Source organism: Chironomus tepperi, unplaced genomic scaffold, assembly GCF_022539635.2.
Source record: "Chironomus tepperi strain 1889 unplaced genomic scaffold, CSIRO-AGI_Ctep_v1 contig_12, whole genome shotgun sequence".
In the NCBI taxonomy this organism is placed as follows: Eukaryota; Metazoa; Arthropoda; class Insecta; order Diptera; family Chironomidae; genus Chironomus; species Chironomus tepperi.
In genome coordinates, this window is record NW_027226134.1 from 762,646 (window position 1) to 787,136 (window position 24,491).

The window sequence follows — 24,491 nt, forward strand, 5'->3', positions numbered from 1 at the left end:
ATATCACAACTACCGGAATAACAACAGAGAAAATTTTCCCTTTTTTTTACCATGTCATGTTTTCAATTATTCCTCACTATAGTCGTTGCTAAAATATTTTTTAATGCTTTTATACAATTTTTTTATATATTTCAGATGATGGGAATATAGGAGAATGAATTTGCAGTTTGTTGTTGCTGGTGCTGAATGCAGTCCTCAGGAATATACACAAAATTTTCATATATGTGAGTGTGAATTTTGCACATGCTAATTAAATTAAATGTTTGCTTATGACGTAGTTTATGTTTCAGATGTGATGGATGTGATAATGGCAATGGATCTGATAATAAAATATTCATGGTACATTAATGTACAGTGGGTAGTATAAAGCTTTATCAATTTTATTATTATTATTCCACACTATTATCACTTAATGCTTTTTGAGTATGAAACCTAATTTAACTTAATTGTAAATGCATTGATCGTGTGAGAAAATAAGCCAGTAGGTAAATATGAATCAGAACCATACAAGTTATACAGTTCTGTAATGGCCCTGTAGCGCAATTGGTAGAGCGTCAGACTCCAGATCTGAAGGTTGCGTGTTCAAGTCACGTCGGGGTCAAAAATTCTTTTTTGGTCAAATTTTGTTCTTTTTCACTTTTTTTGCGTAAAATACATCAGAAATTGCATATTGGGGCTATCCGTGGATTTCGGAACACAACTGAAATTGGAATTTTTTTTCTTATCATTTTAAGATTGACATTGCTTTTTCATGTACATATTTGGACCTCAAATGGTCAGTATGAATCAGAACCATACAAGATATACAGTTCTGATATGGCCCTGTAGCGCAATTGGTAGAGCGTCAGACTCCAGATCTGAAGGTTGCGTGTTCAAGTCACGTCGGGGTCAGAAATTTCTTTTTTGCTTAAGTAATGAAGTTACCTACGTCATCATAAATTATATACAATATTTTGGGATTCGATGATTTTTTGTCTGGAACGTCATTTATGTCCTGTCACTTCTGATTCCAAATCGTGATTCGTGATCAAGAGTAGTATCTATAAAACCCCAACTGAGGCAACTTGAGACAATTTTTCCTGAAAATTATACACCCAACATCCGATCTTCGTCATTTATGGACGATTCCATTAAACTCGATGATCACACAGACTCTGTCTGTCAATATCACAACTACCGAATAACAACAGAGAAAATCTCATTTTTTACCATGTCATGTTTTCAATTATTCCTCACTATAGTCGCTGCTAAAATATTTTTTAATGCCTTTATACAATTTTTTTATTACCAATACTATAATGCTTCACTCTGCTAACAGTCAAAGAGACACTTTTTTAGGTATTAATGCTAATTAAATTAAATGTGGTATTTATGTACAATGAAAGCAATGCTTTTATTCATGGTACATTAATGTACAGTGGAGTATTTTATCAATTTTAACCACACTATTATCACTCTTCTCCAAGAGTAAATGCATTGATGAGAAAATAAGCCAATAGGTAAATATGAATCGTACTCTTCTGAATGGCCCTGTAGCGCAAGGTAGAGCGTCAGACTCAAATTTTGAACGAAGTCAAGTCGATTTGCAATTGTCAAAATTTCGAGCTTGCAAGTGGTTCGGAATCCCTGAAATTGGAATTTTTTTTCTTATAAACATTGCTTTTTGGTACATATTTGGAAAAGGGTCAGTGAATCAGAACCAACAGATTTAATGGCCCTGTAGCGCAATTGGTAGAGCGTCAGACTCCAGATCTGAAGGTTGCGTGTTCAAGTCACGTCGGGTCAGAAATAAAATTTTAAAGGACCCGTCATCAAGGCGTTATATATAATGTACGATATTAGGATCTACTGATTTTTTGTTTGGAACATACATTTGTTCAGATTCGTGATTTCGAACCGGGTTGTTTGAAGTGTTTGTCATTTATGGAAGAGAACTTACTTACTTGAGGAGAGTGTGGATGTTTTTCAGGGCTATCTAAAATCGTTCATTCGGATACCCTATCCCAATTACCAAATGCTTCACTCCCTAACAGGCAAGGTTTTTAGGTATGATTGTTTCTGACAATGAAATTATGCGTAACTGCAATTCTCTCGAAGGAATCTTTGAGGGGGTTCACTTTTCTGTAGGGGTCAAGTCGACTTCTAGATTTTGTCAATGTTGCGTTTTGTCGTTCAATTAGGCTAACGGTAGGGGGTTGAAGAATTTGTGTTAATGACGAGGAGAGATGGTGTTGTAGTGTAAAAAGTTGATTCAGAGCTCGAAGTCGACTCGGATTTTGAATAGAAATTGAGTCGACTTCGAGCTCTGGATTGAGCAATTTAGCCTAAAATTTCTATTTATGGTGTTACGTTACGTAATTTCCGAACATCCCCTCATAAAATACTTTATTTAGTGGATTTTTTAACCGCATATTAGTTGAAAGCCTGGTTGAAAGTCAAAAAAAAAGTCCCCCGCATGTTCATTTGCATTTCATATATTATGTCAATATTTTTATATCCATTGTAATAAAAATTTCCGTGGTTTGAATATTTTCCGTAGCTTTATGTGTTTGAAAAGTTCATTTCCTGGTTAAAGTGCATATTTTGCCTATGAAAATGCTTAAAAAAATGGGGATCAAGTTTCATTGATATTGTAATGCAGTTTGGCAGTTGTGATAAAATCATACCTAAAAAATATGAAGAGATTATGCTGAATGCTTTAACACAACCACAAAAAATGAAGTGAATAAAGATTGTTGGATTTGCTGCAAGCAATAAAAAGTTTTTTTTAGGTACGGTACGAGTACGGAGCAATGAAATAAATCAGCTATTGCATTGGTTGATGTAATAAAATAAGAAATTTTATGCTTCATGTCACGAGAATGTCACACATCGTAAAAATTTATTTACAGTTTCTTTATTTAAGGAGATGAAGTCAAGTATCAAGATCTGCTATTTTTGTTTTGGTAATCATTGTGTCTTGGCAATTCCAATTTTATGTTTCATCACACAATCAAGACGATGCTTTTAGTTCTACTTCTTTATATAATTAGCTTCAAGACATTTTTTCCATCTGTTTCTTGTTATTTTTATAATGTTGTGATAGAGCATGATTATCAGACGACAATTCGATGACAGTTTATTGAACCATCTCTGAATATGCTTGCTCCCACGATGATTTTATTTTTTTGCAAATGTTTTGCTATTTTAATAATTCTCGATGCTTCTTCAAGAAGAGGTTATTGATCAATATATGTAAGTTGAATGGTTGTACTGGATGGGAGTTTAATGGTTTGTACGAATTGTGTCATGCATTGTGTAACGGTTCAAAAACCCAAGCCCAGATGGTGAGGATTTCGCTTCTGGCTCCGGCATTTCCTTAAATTCCGAGAATCGAGAATTAAACGCCGAAAAGCGAGCACCGAACACTGACCAACGAGTACCGATCACCGAGAACCGAAGAGATCCGAGAAGAACCGACGAGAACTGAGAAGAACCGACAACCGAGACTATGATTCCGAGAACCGAGAACAATCGAGGAGAACTGAAAACCAAAAATCGATAACCGAGAACACCATGAACTAAGAACCGAGAATTGAGAACCAAGAACCGAGAACAACCGAGAATCAAGAGAACCGAGAACTGAATACCGAGAACTGAATACCGAAAACAGAACCGTGAACCGAGAACCGAAAATCGAGATTTGAAAACCAAAAAGAACCGAGAACTGAGAACCGAGAACAACCGAGAAGAACCGAGGATAATCGAGAACCTAGTACCGAGAAGAACCAAGAACAATCGATGAGCACCGAGCACCAAACACCGAGAACCGAGAAGAACCGAGGAGAACTAAGAACCAAGAATCGAGAACCGAGATTTCAGAACCGAAATCCGAGAACCGACAACCGAGAATAACCGAGAACCGACGACTATGATACCGAGATACCGAGAAAGGACGACTGTGGACCGAGAACCAAAAACCGAGCATCGAGCACCGTGAAGAACCGAGGAGATCCGAGGTGATCCGAGAACCGAGACTAAGATACCGAGAACCTCTCTAAAATTCATCAAAACCATCAAAAATGCAAATCAACATCCAATAATAATAAACTTCATGATACAAATTTGCTACCTGCATTACATGGCTTTTATGGTATTTAATGTTGTTACAGCACAAATATTATAATTACGCATTTTACATATTAATTTCTGATATTAATTTTGGTGATAATTTTTTTGGATTTTAATCAGCCAGCATGCAAATATTAACCATATGATTTATTAATAAAACATCCACAGACTCATGATATAATTTTTGTTGACATCCAAAAAAACAAATTTTAGAGGAAAATTAAGCCCGTAAATTAATGATAGAGGTTGGAGTATTTATGCTTTTGTGTTTTACAATTTTGATAGATGTTTTGCATGCATGAAAAAATAAATAAAGCTAGTCAAAAACGTAAAATAAACTCTAATTCATTTAAATTGCCAAATAGATTCTGTCAAGCTTGATTTTAATTAAATGGAATTAAAAATTTTTTATTTTTCACTGTGAAAATGGGGAAAAATTTTTATATTTTTTGCGATGCAGTTTGTAAATCTGATGAAAAAGTTTTTATTTTAGTCGTTGAATGATTTTAGCTTTCGGAAGTCTGACCGATGTTTCAACAGCTGTTCCGCTTTAGTTTTTAGGAGATGTGCTTGGATAAATTGTATAGATCAATAGATTGATTTTTGAAAATTCGATTATTAAGCATTGAAAAGTTTAGTTAAGGAATTAGGGATGATTCTCTTTTGAATAAAATCTCAAGAAACGTCATTTTTGTCGACTATCGCAATTCTGTAGACTACAGCCTGAGAGTTTGGAATATAGATCAATTCTTACTAACTTGGTTGGCAGTATTGATCATCTGTAATTCATGGCCTCTTTCAGTTGGCGTCTTAAACTAGCTCTATTGCTGACTGCTCTTTGTTGATTGAGGCTCCATTAAGGCTCTATCCTTCCACCATTAACGACCTCCAATGGAGTCTAAGAATCACAATTGATCGGGACCTGAAAACACCAATAATGTCCCGTTCAGTCCCGTCCCAGTTCCGGGACCGAGATTTAAGAAAATGCGATGCCTTACTCTGAAGTTGTTCAAATGTCAAGATATTACCTTCTCTAATACCGCTAAATGCACCGCTGGTAATCGAACAGCACGTACATATGCCGGATTATATATTCCCAAGGACGAATCAAAAGCTTATCCAAACCATCTCGTTTGTATACAATTAGACTATGGATGGCAAGGCTCACCACCAACCATTTCCAAAATCATCTTGTGCAAAGAAAGCAGATTAAATAAACAGAATTGAAAATCTCAAAGCATTCATTGTTCTCAAAGCATACATTGTTAATCATCCCCTCTACATTGAATTATACATCCTTCCAGAAAACTCAATCCAGCATCAATATAATTATCTCCCCAAATTAAATCATTTAAGCTAATCTTAATCGTATGTCAATATTGTTGCAGGTAATAAGCATTGAATGAGATAATAAAAGTACAAGAATTTCCCATCATGCCTTTCTTCCCCCATCCTGTCCACAATAATCTCCAGTCAACCAGGATTCTCCTCTCAATTTAATCGTTCTATACGCAACGTCAATTTACAAGCTTAAGGTCATTAATTTGATACAATCGATTTTTATTTCTGCTATGTCTTATGTTGAAATTCAACCTTTTATGCTTACCATGCCTTATTGTACACATCGAAGTCTATAGGTAGCACATTACAGCTCCTGTACACACATATTGAGAAATCAATGAACCTTTTCTCCCTGATAAAAAATCCCTTCTTTTTTTACTCTGTATTTAAGGGCTAACAACCAATGGTTGAATGGCTGTTTGACTGCCTCATGATTCATTCATTAAAGCTCATTTACAGTTGACTAAGTTTTCCTTTTTTCACTCTACCTTATTCATGATTCTTTGCTTTAATTGTTTCCCTTTAAGAATATATACCTTTTTACAGTTCTCCGTCTCTTTGTCTTTTTTTTCGTTCCATTCTTTACTTACTTACTTACTTACTTTTACGTTAGTTACATTGTTTTTTCATGTCCATTAAGTGCTTTTGATGAAGAAAATTGTTCCTCATTTTTATAAAGTGAAACCTTTTTTCTGTGCTATTGTGAAGGGGTGTAGTGAGGGGAGGCATTGTTAAAAGAGGGGGTTGGGGGCTGTTGCTGGGATTTTTATATTCCATCATCTTCCCCGAAGCGTGAAGCGTCTTTTTCGAGGCATTTTCTCCGAGGCGTCTTTCCCTGAGGCGTCTTTCCCTGAGGCGCCTTTCCCTGAGGCGTATTTCCCTGAGGCGTCTTTCCCCGAGGCGTCTTTCCCCGAAGCGTCTTTCCCCGAAGCGTCTTTCCCCGAAGCGTCTTTCCCCGAAGCGTCTTTCCCCGAAGCGTCTTTCCCCGAAGCGTCTTTCCCCGAAGCGTCTTTCCCCGAGGCGTCTTTCCCCGAGGCGTCTTTCTCCGAGGCGTCTTTCCCGCGGCGTGTTCTCCTAGGACCAAGGAACCCTAGTGCAGTGTTGGACAACCTGTGTGTCGCGGAACACTAGTGTGTAACTTTTTAAAAATGCCATGAAACATTTGCCGTGCGTTGGTCCAAGCATAGCTGTACCGCAAAAAATAAATGGTTGTTTATCACTGCCCAGGTAAATTGAATAATTCTAGGCAAGTGGAGGAAAGGAAGTAGTCGGGTTTGACCACTCCATCCCTTAATACACCCCTACTCTTCCTGCCTGTTCATCTCTAATTTAATCTTTTTCCCTTTTATTCTTCCTTTATATTCATCTTAAATTAAACAGTACTCACCAACACTTTATATCATAATACTTTTACGGCAGTTGACTTTTTGGATCTTTTTCTCTTGTCTCTTCATCAAATTCATTAGTCGCTTCATTGAGTTCTGTTCTTTCTTTATTTACTCATAAATTATTTCTTACATTGTAAATTGCCGTAAAAATTAAGAGGATGATTATATGGACAAAATTAATGTTACTGTCTAGGTTAATTATGTTTTTGGGGGTTGACTTATTACTGAACATATCTTATTTATGTAATGAAATTTTAAAATTGTGATATTTTTGGGATACATCCTAGATACATCGTAAAAAGGGATTTTGGCTATTTTTAAAATTTGTTTAAAAACTAAAATTTTAAGGAACTTGAAATGCTATCCACAAATGACCTATATACAATGAACCACCTACATACTCTGACATACAATGAGCTATTTTAGGAGAAACTCTATTAGGCTGATTTACAATTCTCAGAAATAGAGACAGAGAAAAGGTTATCAAGATTTGCATGACGCAATGGGGTGTATTCATGGTGAGGATGGTTGTGTGCAATTTTTTGTACAAAAGCTTTGACTCAAAGGAATGAGAGATTGAGAGTTTAATTTTTCGAATGATTACATTTGTAAATGATTTAGAGGTACTGTTTTCAGAGAAGGGGAATTTGGTTAGTTTGTACAAACTTTGTGATTGGGCTCGACATCGGAGCATTTTTCCAGTAAATAAGTAAGAATTCTGGCCATGAATACAAGAAATAAGTCTTAGTGTAGTAATAGGAGTGAAGGCTAAAACAACTTTATTTGTATACGTCAATATCCAATAAAGCTTTCTCACCAGAGCACAATATTAATCTAGATCCAACTATATGCTACTAGAGGTGGCCTAAAAAGCTCAAAATGACCTGAAATTTGAAATAAAATTATTCTAGTGTCGAGATTCAAATAACTCCAAAAATAGAAGTGAATATATATTTTGTCTGATATCGGCATTAGGATTACTAAGTAGAGCAGCGGTGGACAACCTTTTATTTTCGTGATACACTTTATTGATTAGCCTTGATTAAAACCGAACACTATATGGGTAAATCTCCGTAAAAAGGGAACTGCAAAAATTAACTAAAAAATTTCTAAATCGACTAAGAATTGTTTGTCATAGATCTAGGAAAAATTTGATCTTTAAAAGATTTAATTATATATTTTGTTTGTAGACAAATTTTAACTGAAATTTATCGGTTTTGCAATAATGTGTCGATTGACATTCTGACACTATTTTTGTACTCCTAAATTAAACATCTTTTTTACTAAATAAGAGCAGAAAGCTTAGAGGAGCGAAAACCTGTGTATCTTTTTTAAGCTTTAAAATTCATATTTGAAGAAAAAATCGAAAATAAAAATTTTTTGGTAAAGTTGACAATCAGACGCTCTTCAAATCGAAATAAATCATTAATTATAGCATTTACAAAGTGGATTATTCGAAAAACTATCTTATTTACCTTTTTGATATAGAGTATTAAAAGCTAGAAAAATTAACCAGTTTTTGAGAATTTCACCAAAAACATAGTTTTTTGACAGAAAATTCTTACGGAGATTTACCCATATATGGTTAATTTCTAAGCATATTTGGCACACTAGCGTGCAGTGGCATCTTAGTTGGCGACCACTAAAGTAGAGAAATAGATTGGACTATTATCAGATTATCAGCCTTTTTGTAAAGAATATGCCGCTTATCTTCAATGTTTTAGTCAATTACAAAGAATCTTTGTTTCAATTTCAAATGAAAATTCAGAAAAGTCGGACATAGAGCTTGAAAATGACTCGAATTTCATAAGAAGTCAATTCAACTCGAGTTGACTTTTCCATACAAAATCCGAGTCTACTTCAAGCTCTGGTTTGCTATATGAAGGTCTTCATAATTGTCTGAATATTAATAGAACAAGATAGATAGATAGAGTAAAGCGCATAAAGATTTGAGTCCGTGGATGAAAAGTCAATGCGAAACATACGATTCTGTTGTAACTATCCAGACCTGAATGCCATTTAAAGGAATCCGATCTGTTTGATGAATCTAACAATGTCCTCTATAATATAAAAGAAATAATAGAACGAAATTAAAGTCAATTATTTAACAATTTTACTAGTGATAGTTTTCATTCATACAAAATTACATATCTACACCATTAGCATTTTAAATGCATCCACAAAATATCAAGTAGCATCATCAAATTTACATTGTCTTTACAAGCTTCATAGAAAAAAATAATAATTGAATTTGATATTCTAAACTAAACAGCTATAACAATTGCAATCAAAATTTCCATCCACCAAATGCAGCTTCAATTTCACGTGCAATTGCAAAACAATTTCTGTCCTGATATGGTGCCGCAATAACCTGAAATTCGATTGAAATAACTTTAATAAAAAAGAAGCTCTTTTTTTGGGTCGTCCTGCATATGAGCAGTTCCACATTATTATGCACAATGAGTTAAGTTCATAAAAAAGTTGGATTTAATGTGATTACGTAAAACATTCTGAATGTGCAACAAGGGATGGAATAATAAAAATCTGTTGCGCGTTACAATACCTGAAAGCCAATTGGAAGTCCATTCTCATCCATACCCATCTGTCATTTTTTTTTCAATATGAATTCGACAATAAAAAAAAATATATTTTTAAAATTAATTTTCATGAGAATCATAAAAGGTAAAATTAATGTGATTGTTACCGGCACGTGTGTTGATGGAAATCCCATGATATTAAAGAATGCTGTGTACATGACACCGCTCAATTTTGTTGTCGATTCGCCATGACGGCAGGCGCTTTGCGGGAAGGTCGGGTAGAATAATACACCATTTGTTCCAAGTTTATTGATAAGTTTTTCACGCAAAACTTTGCCTTTTTTGATGTAATGCTCTTTTCGTGATTTTGGTATAAAGCCATTCGTTGCATGCAGTACATAAAAATGTAAAGCAGCGAATGTGTATTCTGATAATCCAAACATTGATTTTATAAACTCATTCCAAAGATCTTTACGGGGCTGTTGGGAAGAAAGGAGAAGATTTTGTCGTTAGTAAAGGTGACTTCATGGATGTATATGATGTAGTCAGGAATGAAGGTGTGGTATCTGAACAGGGCTGTTTTGCAACTCTGGGATGTATATTAGCCATTGACAGTCTAAGGGTGGTATCTGCCATTGCGACAGATAGAACTCTGTGGTCCGAGTGGTTAAGCAACAGACCCCAGGACCGATCTGTATTACTCTATTTAGGGATACTCAGGTGCGATTCTCACCAGAGATTGATCATAGTGCTCTCGTTATGACAAGGATTCGCACAATGCCTATGACATTACCCTGAATAGAGCAAGTCGGATAAAACGATACAAAACTGGTGACAACCCGATCAGCGTAACCAAAACATTGTGCCGAAGATAAATTAAATTCTGCATAAATTAAGAGCGCAACACTTTGCCAGGGGTTTGAAGTCACAGGTCTTTTGAACTCTGATTATACCGAAACTCAAATGAACTTGAGGACAGAAAGGATATCAACCGGATTAAGGTCGGTATTACGGTCGACTTGATTCTAATAGATGTACAGAAAAATATCAAGCATTTATGGATTATGGTACGGTAATATCATTAGAATTGTACTCACCGATATTTCTAGACCCCCCTCCCCTTAAAAGCGAACGTAATAACTGAACGGCAACTTAAAAATACCGTAAACTTAATTTTCGGCTGCAACTATCTAAATAACGTCCTTTTGAAATTCATAAAAATGCAAAACTCGAAGTCCCGAAAATACATATATGAACTAGTTGATGGCAAAATTACGTAATGTCCAGTTGATAACTGCTTCTAACGTATTTTTGTCCACTCGAGATTTTCTCATACAAATTCTAAATCGACTTCGAGTCAAAGATACAGAATTGACAGGAAGCGCAGCCAATGCAAATATGCTTAGGGGATGTTTGGCATTTATAAACAATTTTTGACCATTTAAGTCAGTTCCAAATCCTTGCTTCAAGCTCAGACACCAAAATTACATATTATGCTCCTTAGCGCTTTAAATCCCCATCATTCCATCCATTTCCAACTCATTTTCAATTTGTGTATTTCACATTTATTTGAAGCATACGCTCAATCGCATACCACAGATAAAATAAAAACCCTTTTTTGGCTCTAAAGTTAGATATGAAAAAATGTCAATCAAATCTCACTTTGTAGTTCACTTACACTCGTTTTATTATTTGATAGCAAATCGGGTATATCCTCAACATCACATAATGAACAAATTGAAATTTCCAACGAATCATTCATATCAATGAAATCACCATGTTGATGATGATTGTTGTTACTAGAATTCAGTCGTTTTACATTCAATCCATTGGATTTAAAGTGGGATACAGCTTCAAGCATTCGACGTTGTATTAACTCATCGACATTCCATAAACTCAACGAATATTCACTTGCTGATGTTAGATAGTAAATGTCAATATCTTTTGTATGAATTGGTTGGTCTAAACGTAACTGTGTACGGCTATTTTCATTTGACATCAAATATGTTAGAGTCGGTAAATCCTTTGCATAACGACACATTGGTCCGATCGTTAGAAATTTTAGAAAATTTTTATCTACAGATGTTGGAAAATGTCCATCAATGCTTATAATACCCGGAGTTGGCTTATGACCGAATATTCCAACAAAATGACTTGGCACTCTAATTGATCCAGCGATATCTGATCCTATAAATTTACAACATTTACATTTACTATGTACATATTGAAAAAAAAAATGTCCATTTCTCTTACCAATTCCAAAGCATGATGCTCCGGCACCATTAAGTGCAGCTTCACCACCCGAACTTCCACCCGGCGTCATACTCAACTTGTATGGATTTAATGTACGTCCACTAACATAATTATTGCACTCCCAACTGACACAATATTCGGGCGTTGTCGAGACGAGTAGTGGTATGGCACCGGCAGATCGTAATTTTTCAACCACAATTGCATCCTTGTCCGCTTTTACATCTTTCCTTGATATTGTTGCTGTACCATGCGATAAACCTTTTACAGCAATACTTTCTTTTACTGTAAATGGTACACCAAGTAATGGATAGTTTTCAATGATATAAATTAACGATGCTTCCTCAATAATCTTATCAGCACGCTTAGCATCCTTTATTGCATCATCAAATCGATTCTCAACAACAGCATTCAAAAAGGGCTCAACTTCACGGATACGCTTTATGTATTCTCGTACAACTTTTTCAGATGATAACTGTGGATGGTTAAAAGATATAAAAAATTTTCAGAATCATTTCAGATAAAGACAAACATTTTGAGAATGAAATTGGATAAAGAAGAAGTAAAAGCGGATTATAGACATTTCCGATTCGATGTTGTTTGCTTTTGCTTGTGCTGCTTTTTTTATATTTTTAAATTGTAGCACTTTTTAATTAAATTGTTAGATTGTATATATATTTTTAAAAAATAATTGAATGAAGTTACTGGATAGCATTATTAAAGGTGGTGGAGTTGGTACTTGAGGTGGTGTGGAGGGTTGGATTGGTGAGTTGTGAGATGAAGCATCATGTGCTTTAACAGATAAAGAACATGGTCTTGAGAGCTTGATTAACTTAAATATATTAGATGAGTATGCTCATTGGCATTGCTATCGCCTTACTCTGTCCTTGAGAGCTCGCTCTTTGTATGTGCTAGGGTATGATAAGTTCAAGACGTAGTAACGTAAAATTTGAAATTTTTGTAGCTTTTTGAGTCAAATTTACTAGATTTTAAGGTAAGGCTGGCCTCTTTGTAGACTGCATCCAAAAAGCACATGGCTTAGGAATGGTAGTAATTCAGTATCAGTCCAGCGTGACTATGGTGACAGTCAAGATTTGATGAAAAGCAGTCACGATTAGAAATTCGCCAGATTTGATGAAGTCCGATCAAAACTTGACTCTTTCTGGTCAGAGGTCTCTTTGGCGAGAATTAAGTCTTGACTGGATTTCATTGAAATTGGTCTGATCTTGATAGAGGTCGGATTTCATTAAATCTGGCCAGATTCAAGTCTTGTCTGGATTTTCATCGAATCTGGCCAGAGTCAAGTCTTGTCCGGATTTTCATCGAATCTGGCCAGATTCAAGTCTTGTCCGAATTTTCATCGAATCTAGTTAGAGTCAAGTCTTGTCCGGATTTTCATCGAATCTGAGCAAAGTCAAGTCTTGTCCGGATTTTCATCGAATCTAGTTAGAGTCAAGTCTTGTCCGGATTTTCATCGAATCTAGTTAGAGTCAAGTCTTGTCCGGATTTTCATCGAATCTGAGCAAAGTCAAGTCTTGTCCGGATTTTCATCGAATCTGGCCAGAGTCAAGTCTTGTCCGGATTTTCATCGAATCTGACCAGAGTCAAGTCTTGTCCGGATTTTCATCGAATCTAGTTAGAGTCAAGACTTGTCCGGATTTTCATCGAATCTGAGCAAAGTCAAGTCTTGTCCGGATTTTCATCGAATCTTGCCAGAGTCAAGACTTGTCCGGATTTTCATCGAATTTGATTCTCGATAAATTCGATAACTCCTAGCTAGAGTCAGGTCTTGGTCGGCTTTGATCGACTCTGACTTGCAACCAGAGTCATACTTGCCTAGTTTCAGATTTTCTGCCATTTCTTCGTCGTGTACTTTTCAACATAGGCATAAATGTCTTTAAAATGCAGTTCAAATCTGAATACATACTGAACTTCTACTTAAAATTATAACGGCTAGAGCGAAACAACATCAGACCAATTCCACTAACAGCCTAGATCCATAATCAACACGAATCAACTTCATCCATACTTAAACCACAATGTTGTATACCATGTGTAAATTACAAGTGATACACAGGTTTTCCTTGCTCAACACTTGAGCACTTGTCTCTTCTCATCCCACTTCCTCACTCTCACCATATCGAATCCCCATCTCACATGCAAAACAGCATGTTAACTGATTTAAAAGTTCATGAGCATCCAAAAAATGTTCATCTACACATTATCATGTAGTAAAAGTTTCCACCATTTTTCCGCGACACATAAATTTTCATTTTTTACACGCCATGCTGTCTACGCAGTTGTAGTCAAAATATCGTCTACATCCGAGTGTGTATCAACAAACAACTGTGCCAGCATTAATTTTAATTAAGTAGCATTTCCTTACAATGATAATCATCTCAAATTTCCTCATCATAAAAAAAACACAGCAATACATCCGCTCAATTGCTTATTTCAACACATTTGGAACTAAGTATTGATTAAAACAATAAATTCTTACGTATTTCGCAACTGATGCCTCATCTACATCTTCTAAATGTGTGAAAGGAGGAAATTTATATTTTTTTTTCTTATGAACGGAGTTATGTGTATGACTGTCAAATTGTATATGTGAATCTAATTTTGGGATATAACATAGAGAAGATAAATTCAAGTTTGATTAAGTAATTTATTTGATAATGCGAGAAATATTGCTATCCATAGATATTTTTATTTGTTTCTATTCCGACTACGTCGGTTAGGGATTTTAGGTTGGTAGATGGCAAAAATATAAGGTTTAGTCTACGTGCTGGTCTAAATGTTTGGTATTCAATTTTGATCTTGGTAAGAAGTCCGTTTCAACATCGGGACCAGAAAATTCCTGGAAATTCCCAAAAAGCACAAAGCTTAGGATGTCGGAATTTCAGAATCTGGCACCAGGGCGTGACTCTGGCTGATCAGGGTCAAGTTTGATGAAAAGCAGTCATACTCATTGTGCTTTCCAGAATAGTCCGGAATCAACTCAGATTTTGTATAGAAAAGTCGACTTTACTTGACTTCGTCCCTGCTCTACTTCTTATAGATGGCCCAATTGACTAAATTGCACAGATGGTCGAATATGGTCGGGATACCTGGAAAACTTCTTGGAATATTTTCATGGGTTCGAATCCCGATTTGATACACCTTTTTCCAATTTTATGAATTCTAACCACAATTTTGAAGGTTTCTAAATTTTTATTGGGAATTGAACTTAACAATTGAGGGAAAGGTGCATGGTCCAGACGGAACATTCCGTGGAACATATTACGCGAATGAAAACTCTCCGGAACATTCTTCCCCGGAAGATTATTCGGGCGAATTTTCATGCACCTACGCCTTAAAAATGAATTTGCACCCAATCCGTGCAAATTTTTCATGAAAGTCAATTGGCCACCACATGTCGTACAAGTGGTAATTTTGAAGTTAACTGTCAAAAAATTGTTACTTGAATCCCATGTGAGTGCCATGAAAACCTTGTGCCGATCGAGTATGCTTTCAAGAAATCTCGGTCCAGAAAGATTTTTGGGAACTTTCCCGGGATTTCCCGGTTCCAGTTCGAATATACAGAAATTATAAGATCGAGATAGACGACCAACCGACGAAATCAGGGACGTACGCTGGAAGGGATGAAATTTGAGGTAATTCAGCCAACAAGGTAAAATCCACAGGGACATTAGAATCCCTACCACACTACAGTACATCGAGTTTTTATCGTCTTCTTTTTCATGATCTTAAATATAATCAGATATGAATACATAAATCTCTTCTCAGGCAGTATATCTACAAAAAATATACTTTTATCCCATCTATCAATTTCAAATTACTTGTTTCGACAGTAAAACACTTGTATGCCATTCTCAATCGATTGAAATGAATTGTAATTATTGTTAGGATGCATGCTTTCTAATGCTCATCCAAGACAATTGTAATTACTGTAATCCGTTTTATTGACAAATCGTTAAAATTTCATTTTATTGTATATGCTTTAATTGTTTTCTACCATGTTGTCTAAGTTACAATGAAGCAGATGCTGTATTTTTAGTTGAAAAATGAGTTAAAATGGCGCCTTATTTTGGGAATTTAGTGTTTTATGGAGGCAAATGTACTGTAATTTACTCAAATCAGGCGAGCGAAGCTTATGTAGTGATCTATATGAGGACTTTAATCTAGCCGAGTTGGTCGAGCGAAGCACAGACTGGCTCATGGAGTGATCTATATAAGTACTGTAATCTACCCAAAACGCACTATGGGCCCAAAATGGCAAAGGTTGTCAAAAATTCAGGTTATGTATGGATGTTGTAGTGCCTGAGAAGTAGTGTACGGGAAAAAGAGAAATTTTGTCCAAAACTGCTGTGTGCCTGACTTATGGCCAAAAAACGATTGTGCCTGCCATTATTTTAAATTGTTGGCGTTTCCAATGCATAACCAATTTTTTCAAACTTTCCTTATTTATAAGATATACATAGAACCTACATAGCTCACATTTGCATAATTTAGGTTCCACTGTTTCCAAAAAAGTTTGAAAATATGTCAAAAAATGCTTTTTTCTACATTTCATGCTCTCATCTAGCTATAATGCACTGATAGGATAAAAAATATATTTTTTTTGATAGAACCTATTTATCCCTAAAAATCATACATTCTAATTTAATAGGATATACTACGAAGATAAAATAACTTTAAAGCCAAAAATTTCGGTTTTTTGTGATTTTTTGACCTTTAACCGAATATTTCCCTATAAACTACGTTCGGCTGTTTCAGGTGAACATTGATTATTATAGGACTAATATTGTACTATTAATATGTGAAAAAATTGCTAAGGGATTAATAGCTCATTTGACGGTCTGAAAGGTATACCCCCTCAAAAATGGGGGTCTCTCAAAACTCAATAAGTTTCTTTTCTTAACGGTTTAACAAAAATCTTTCAAACACTTTTAAACAAAATTTAAAAAATTGGAAGTAGTTTCATGTTCTAAACAATCGAAACTATTCATGATAGCCAGTTCATAGATTTGTAAGTTTTTGACACACGAGGTACAGTCAAATAGCAATACATATATAAATTATCATTTTTTCAACTAACAATATCCTATCCAACAATATATAATAAGTCATACATAAGGAAAAATTCAGTCAAAAATTTTGAAAAATGTCAAAATTTTAAGTTTTTTGGTTTCATTCTATCTTTATTTCGCTTATAAATGCTGTTAATCTTAAGATATGAATTAACATTTGGTATTTTGTAGACATTAGAGTCGTATTAAGGTAATAAAAAGGACTTTACTTTACTTTAAGAAAGGACAAAGTCCAATTTACCATATTTTGACTTCCTTTAGGATTATCCAAATTTTATTTTTTTAAAAATGATTTGCCTCTACAAATGCTTGTCGTGATTATTTAAGCCTTGGGTATTCATTTGAAGGATCAGTAGATTTTTAAAATTAATTTTAGCTATCTTAAATGCATTGAAAGACTCAAAATAAAAATTTTCTACCATGTTTACTAATTTATTTTCATTTTCATTTTAGGTGATTGTGACTGCTGCTGCCGGACTTTCTTTAATTGCTATTGTGATGTCATATCCATTGAACTACCAACTGATTTTTTTTGCTCAGTACTCGCCGATACAACATTATCATTACTTGGAGACATTGCGAATTCATTCTCGTTTGGTGTCCATGTCCTTATAATATCCAGATCTGCTTCAGATGTTATGTATTTGATACTCTCATTTGATTTCTTCACACAGACTTTATTTCTATGGAGATATGTCTTGAATTTTTTGTCTTTGGCTATTTTTCTTGCTTCAATCATTAGTTTTACATTTTCTGGCGTTAGTGTATTATCGAAGAAAATTCCATCTTTATCTTTATATAATCTCTTTTCTTTCATTACTCTCAGTTTTGTTTCGAAGTCATTAAATTCTACTACCATCACTTGACCACTAGCTGCTTTGGATTTTCTCAAGTATGCTGCCTTTATATTTTTAACATCTATTATTATTTTACACTTGCTCATCATTTTGACTATTTCTTCCTTAATTGAATCCTTATTCATTTGAGCCGGCCATCTTGCACCAACAATATCTATTTTATTTATAAGTTCCTTCTGGTTTAGTAAGTTTATCGCCTTCCAGTTTTCAACTGCTCTATTGTCGTTTCTTTCCATTCTTGTTTCGATCTCCGCCATTCTTTTATCCGTCTTCTCCATGTATCCTTTTAAGTCACCAAACTTTTCTTCAAGCTTTCTTTCTACATTATTATCCATTTCTCTTATTTGATTCGACAATGAATTAAACAGCGAATTGAAACGATTCATTAGCTTGTCATACATTACATCCTGATTCATTTCATCTTCAGCTACTCTCTTTTGTCCATTTTGAGTGCTTGGAGTTACGTTTGTCACGACTTGATTTCTTTCCTTTATATCTGTTCCTGGTTTTATCACTAATTTCTGTGGTCGGACTAGCCCACTTCTCACGAAGCAGTCGATTGTTTCGGTATCATCAATCTCTTTATTAATTGAATTTTCAGTCGACATTCCAATCAAATTTCTCTCAATTCACTTTCAACAAATTCACCAAAAGACCGTTAACGTCCGTTATTTTCAAATCTTTTCAAACTTTTCTTGCTAATTTCACCAATTAACCTGTGAATTTCACCATAGAATGTGGCGCGATGTTTTTATTTACTGGATCTATATGAGTCCTTTGAATTCCAATTTACTTGCTTAATATGATGCTTATTGTCCCAAAATGCCAGAGATTTTAGAGACTTTTGTACACTTTTTGACTCTCTTTTATATTGTTGACAATGATAAGCTTCTTTACGCCTTAAAATGCGATGTGAATAAATCCTTTGTTCTTTTTGTCGATTTTTTTTTTGTTCTGCTATTATTTTAATTTATTACACTTATTTCTTATTAGTTTTTAATTACTCGATTCTTTTCATTTATATTTTCAGTTTACTCAACTACTTTTTTAATTTGTTTTAATTATATCTTAGACAATTAATAGAAATTTAACTTTTATCTCTTTTCACTTTTTATTTATCCTTCGTCAATCAATAATGGTTCTATGGTTCAAATAAGGTTCTATGTATATCTAATAAATAAAAAAAGTTTGAAAAAAATTGGTCCATGCATTGAAGCACGCCAACAATTTCATTTTATTGTTTATACTTTAATTGTTTTCTTTTTATTGTTGTCTAAGTTATTTATGAAGCAGATGCTGTATTTTTGGTTGAAAAATGAGTTAAAATGGCGCCTTATTTTGGAAATTTTGTGTTTTATGGAGGCAAATGTTCTGTAATTTACTCAAGTCAGGGAAGCGGAGCTCATGTAGTGATCTATAAAAGTGTTGTAATCTACCCGAGCCGGTCGAGCGAAGCTCAGCCTGGCTCATGCAGTTATCTATTTAAGGACTGTAATCTACCCGAGATGGTCGAGCGAAGCTCAGCCTGGCTCATGCAGTGATCTATATAAGGACTGTAATCTACCCGAGACGGTCGAGCGAAGCTCAGTTTGGCTCATGTAGTGATCTATATAAGTCCTGTAATCTACCCGAGACGGTCGAGCGAAGCTCAGCCTGGCTCGTATAGTGATCTATATAAGGACTGTAATCTACCAAAGACGGTCGAGCGAAGGTCAATACAGCTTTGGCAGCAAATGATGACTGTTTTCGGTCCATTGACCCCAGTTGACATCAAGTGGACATAACTTAAAAAAAATATCTCAAAGTTCAGTTTTAAATTTCCCAACAATTCTCATCTCCATTCAAAAACCCACTCATATACAGCGGTTGCAGCAACAACAACAAAAGGGATGGCTGAGGTCAGTTATGTATGCATAAAGTATATACAATAAAAAAATTGTTTGCATTACACTTCATCTTCATGTTCACACATATTTTTTTTCGGTTAATTTCATCATTTTAGTCAGTGTATGTAACTTGATGCTTACACAAAAAAAAGTATGTACGCGCTTGCTATGTCTCTAAAGAATTTAATTTTTCTCTCTCAACAAGTTTTTTATAATTAAATTATTAATGAACATTTTAGCTCGTGTATGGAGCATGGAGAGAGAGAAGGAAATGAGAAATGAGTATTAATTCATATAAAGCCAGACGGCTTATTAGCGAGATGAAGAATATTTGTATGTGAACATGCAAGGTAGCGAGAGCAAGTTTTGTGCGATAGCAATCAATAATAATATGTAAATAAATATGCTATGCCTATATGGTCAATAAACTTCCGTACAATTTTTTGTGTGAGAGTCTGTGTAGGGTAGATTCTGAGTTAGGGTAGAGTCTGAATTAGGGTAGAGTCTGAGTAGGGGTATTAAATAGTTTTTTGTTACGGATGGAAGGTTTTGGGAATCTACACGTATTATAGAAATGGTTTTGGGCTAGGGTTCGTCCAAAATTGCAATGGCTGCAGCCTTGGACGACCTATAAGACACAGCTCATAATGGAAGACCTGTCATAGGATTGGTGATTAGACTCTTAATGAAACTCAACTTCAATTAGGCATTTTAACAGCATTCAAGTAATCAAGGGGCACAGCTGTCCTCTGAATGTACATGTCTGCATTTACATAGTTGTTTGTCTAGTTCTAAGGACAACTTATATCAACTAGACATGATTTTTTGACCCGAATAGCACAAGTCGGTTAATAAATTCAAACTTCTGTACTAGCTCGGTGTGATTCTTTCATGGTGCTTGATTTAAACGGATTCAAGTCAGATTCAGTTGAATTCAGCCGCATTCAGCCGAACCCAAGCGGAATCCGTAATCAACTAATAGTCATGCCGGCATCGAGCCGGGTTTTTGATCGATTACAAAATCTGTCCAAGTCCGAGTTCCTCGCCATTTCTGCATTCAATACCTGATCAATGAAAATACCTGTCTAATCCAGTTCCTCGCCATTTCTGCATACAATACCACAACATCCATCCAACCCAAATATTGAGATGATAAGAATAATGGAATCAAAACAGAAAATGAAAGAAAAAGTAATGAAACATCGAGTCATGTCGAGTTCACTAGTAAGATGTGTGGAATCATTACTGTTATATTTTTTTTTCTCTCAAGGTTGCGGACGTTGATTGACACTTTTAGTTTCACTGTGTGACAAGTAGTAATTTTTTTTTTCAGCAAATGAGTAGCAAAAGGAAGGAAATGTTGACAATAATTATGCAATGATATTCGTGATTAAGTAGCTGCGCAGTTTGTTATTTTTAATGGTTTTTAGTTGGGGACTTCCGGATGTTTTGGAAAAGTTCTTTGAGGAGATTGAAGGGTAAAATGGGGTAAATATCAGTTTACGTCTAAAATGCCCGTCATGGTGAGACAAGGCAACATGAAGTCGATGGAGCGGTAACCAAGAGCATGACTCAAGGGTGGTACCTTAGAGTGATATCCTAGAGTCGTACTCTAGAGCGGTACTTTAAAGCCGTTAACCCTAGTGCCGTACACTAGTGCAGTACCCTAGTTCGGTACTCTAGAGCGGTACCCTAGTGTGGTACCCTAGTTCGGTATCCTAATGCGGTGATGCCCTAGTGCGGTACCCTAGTGTGGTACCCTAGTGTGGTACCCTAGTGCAGCACCTTAGTGTGGTACCCTAGTGCAATACGTTATTCTGTATTCTTGTCAATTGATTGATTATTGCAATAAAATATTTATGCGGTAAAAGGTTAATTCCCTTGACCGTCTCGTCGGCACCTAGATAACGCTACTGCTCAAACTTCCACAAACATAGCATGTAAGTTACTTCCTATATTCGTCGCTTATCAAGCCTTAATTTATGTAAAAAATCATCATAAAACGGTGCTGTTATTTTAAGATTCATCAACATATTGACAGAAAAATTTAAATAAATTTGTTATTTTAAGAAGCCGGCGACTGAATGTCTACAGCTTGTTACTTCCAAAAATTCATAGCATTTTATCATATTAAGCGGAGTGTCTTTAAACTGGTTTCGTCTCGCAGATTTTTGAATATCAATTTGGAATTTAGATGTTTTTTTGATTGTTGATATTCAAATACTATCCGTGGATTAAAGCTAGATCTAATATCACTTAAATGCTTAGAATCCAAAAGATTTTTCTAGACATTTTTTTGTTTTATTTTTTTCCGGGTCCCTCAAGGCATTCTACTCAAATTTGATTTTATTGCATTATTTGAAATGAGGAACTGTATGAAACTCAGTTTTAGTTCTTAAACTTGACATTTTTTTACAACTGTTTGAATCTCGACGGAAATGGATTCATTTCTGTTTCATATATGAGTGTTGGATTAATGAGCTTGATCTTTAACATATGACATCTGTAAAATTCGTTGTTTACTGTTTTGTTTGAAGCATCAAAAAATGTTAATTTCCTTAAACTACTGAAATGTGACATTAAAAGTGCAATATGGCTTATAAACTTCAAGTCATTAATTCCGAGCGGAAAAATGCAATGATCCTCATTTATTTGTCAAAATAATGAGTCTAAAGCAGTGTTGATATCTTTGGATTCAAAGGCAAGTGGTAATATAAGCTCTAAAACTCCAAATTTTAGAATTGCACAGCAAAACAGCAACAACAATGATAGAAGGCCATGGATTACGAGCTACCACGGTTCCAGAGTGCCATTTGGACATTTTCTCATCTTATTGGCATCTTTCCGTTAATACAGCGACGTACCGATGCCCTAGTGAAGACACTGTGTTTACTGTGACAATATTACAAATTCTAAATGCAACATTCATAATCTGACTAACGTCTAAACTTCGCCCTAATAGCACTAGTCAGTTAATCGATCCAAATTCCGACACCAAGTCGACGTATCTCTAGCATCCTGTCAAGCTTAATCCGAATCTGGCACAAAACGGCGTGATTCTGACATGGTGTCGGGTTTAATCCAAATCTGCCACCAAGTCAAAGTCACTCCGATCTGGCGTTGGAGATTAATACGATTAACCGATTTGTGCTATTCGGGTCGTATCTAAGCACTAAAAAGCAGTCCAAGAATCCAGGGATTGAGTAGAATTTAACACTAATCTTCTTTACAACAGTCTCAAACAACGCGATGCCATAAATTTCAATTTTGCTTTAAAACTGGACCAAACAGCCATCAAGCCACTTTTATGTCTTGAGACTAAGCTGTGTTGCTCGGGAAATATGACATATGGTAATATGACCCAAGCAGATTGGTGCCTGATTCGGTTAAGATCCAGCATCCACAATGTCAGAGTCATGTCTACCAGTTGTAGGATTTTTGACCAATTAACCGACATGTGTTGCTCGGAAGAGTCTGCATCACTTTCATTACAACAAATCTATATCAATTTTTCAATAACTATCCAGAACTACATACATTTCTATTCATAGAATGTTCGTGCAACTTCTAACATACATTTCATCATGCACCATCAACATTGCAGTTTTCATGCTATGTAGTGCATTGAACTGGTTAGTTGATTGACCACTTTATGAGTAATAACATGGTAATAACTTGACTTCTGGTAAGTACCTGATGAAATGCATGTACATCGACTAGAAATTTCTCGCATAAATTATCGTAATCTCTTCAAATTTACCACTTTAGCTCACTTACCTCTCGTGATCGAATCTTTTCCGCCAGATCAACTGCAGATATTTCCAAAATTGGATTTTTTAACGGCGGTGCTCTGCCATGTTTACCAAATACATCATAATAAAGGTATAGAAATGGCGCGTAAATATAATTTAATATTTTACTTATTATGCCATAAATTCTCAACGAAAGTTCCATGATTTCACTTTTTTTATAGCGTTAGAAACTGCAAACTTTTGTGCACTAACTCGTTTTTTGTTTCTGTGCTGCTCACATAGACACTAATGCATGCAACGAGATTGTATTTTTTTTTAGCGGTTTAATTCACAAGATTTTTTTTTATGCTGAATATGTGCATATAAATTAGATATACATCCACGATATGCAGTTTGTATTCATTTGCATCTGGCAAATTTACTGACTTTAAGTTCCGTACCTAAAGTTTTTTAATATTTTGGCTCAATTTAACTTCTTAATTTGAATTAATGCACCTTTACGTGCAGCACAATAAGGTTCAAGTTCAAGAAAAAAATTATTTTTAAGCTCCTCGCAGTTTGCACTTTACCGTGTTGATTTACACAATCGACTGAGGCTTAAACAACAAAATATACGATAAGCGTGAGCGATTTTTTTTCATACTTTAATTTACAGTACAGACGTTTGCATGTGAATCGGCGACAAACACACATTTATGAAGAAAAAAGAGTGAGGTACGTAGGAATTGAAGACAAGTGCAGAATCGTATCTTTGTAGTCGTTATCATTTATTTTAAAGTTTATTTATTTTAAAAATAGCGATGAATGAATATGAATTCTTAAGTCGGATTAAGAACCAAAGTTCATTATTTATAATTAGCCCTTGAATAATATTGTACAATATATGTCGTTAATAAGGGGTCATTAGCTTGTAACTTAGTGTACATAGTGTGATGACTTAAAGGTTAACGAGGAGGGTCAAGAGCGTAATCAGATATTTTTTTGAGCAGTGAATTCTTCGGGGAAAGGGGAAGAGGGGATGGGTCATTTGTTTGAAATGTTATTATTTAAATTGCACAAGTTGGGGATTTGGGATTTTTTTCATGGAAAATTCTAGCATATGGTACATTTGTTTGACCCTTATAATACTCCCTTCCCTGAATAAGCTTCTGGAGAGGAAGTATTCCCAATTTCCATAGTAAACCAATATTTCGTAAGAGTTACTTGTGAAATTTTTCTCTAAATTTCCGTGAAGTTGACATTTTTGTAAGGTCGTTAAGAAAAGTTCGCAAATCTTT

The 24,491-nt window shown here is 35.1% G+C and overlaps 1 protein-coding gene and 3 non-coding genes across 4 annotated transcripts; 3 read left to right on the forward strand and 1 right to left on the reverse strand.

Annotated features, from left to right (window-relative positions):
• Positions 1-528: 528 nt before the first annotated feature.
• Positions 529-601, forward strand: TRNAW-CCA (transfer RNA tryptophan (anticodon CCA)). The gene has a single exon. It is a non-coding gene; the product is annotated as a tRNA-Trp (tRNA).
• A 217-nt stretch (positions 602-818) lies between these two features.
• TRNAW-CCA (transfer RNA tryptophan (anticodon CCA)) lies at positions 819-891 on the forward strand. The gene has a single exon. It is a non-coding gene; the product is annotated as a tRNA-Trp (tRNA).
• An 821-nt stretch (positions 892-1,712) lies between these two features.
• Positions 1,713-1,786, forward strand: TRNAW-CCA (transfer RNA tryptophan (anticodon CCA)). The gene has a single exon. It is a non-coding gene; the product is annotated as a tRNA-Trp (tRNA).
• Positions 1,787-8,973: 7,187 nt separating this feature from the next.
• LOC139088342 (fatty-acid amide hydrolase 2-B-like) lies at positions 8,974-23,791 on the reverse strand. Its single transcript, XM_070637534.1, has 6 exons — positions 23,240-23,791; positions 11,630-12,101; positions 11,055-11,563; positions 9,544-9,855; positions 9,403-9,441; positions 8,974-9,210 (listed from the first exon to the last, which is right to left on the reverse strand). Exons 1-6 carry the CDS (start codon positions 23,414-23,416, stop codon positions 9,127-9,129), a joined length of 1,593 nt encoding a protein of 530 aa, XP_070493635.1. The 5' UTR covers positions 23,417-23,791; the 3' UTR covers positions 8,974-9,126.
• Between the last annotated feature and the right edge of the window lie 700 nt (positions 23,792-24,491).

Coding starts and splice junctions, on each gene's coding strand:
- LOC139088342 (XM_070637534.1), bottom strand. CDS start 23,416: ATGGAACTTTCGTTGAGAATTTATGGCATAATAAGTAAAATATTAAAT. Junction 11,564..11,629: donor AGCATCATGCTTTGGAATTG/GTAAGAGAAATG, acceptor GTAAATTTATAG/GATCAGATATCGCTGGATCA. Junction 9,442..9,543: donor TTCCATCAACACACGTGCCG/GTAACAATCACA, acceptor AAAAAATGACAG/ATGGGTATGGATGAGAATGG.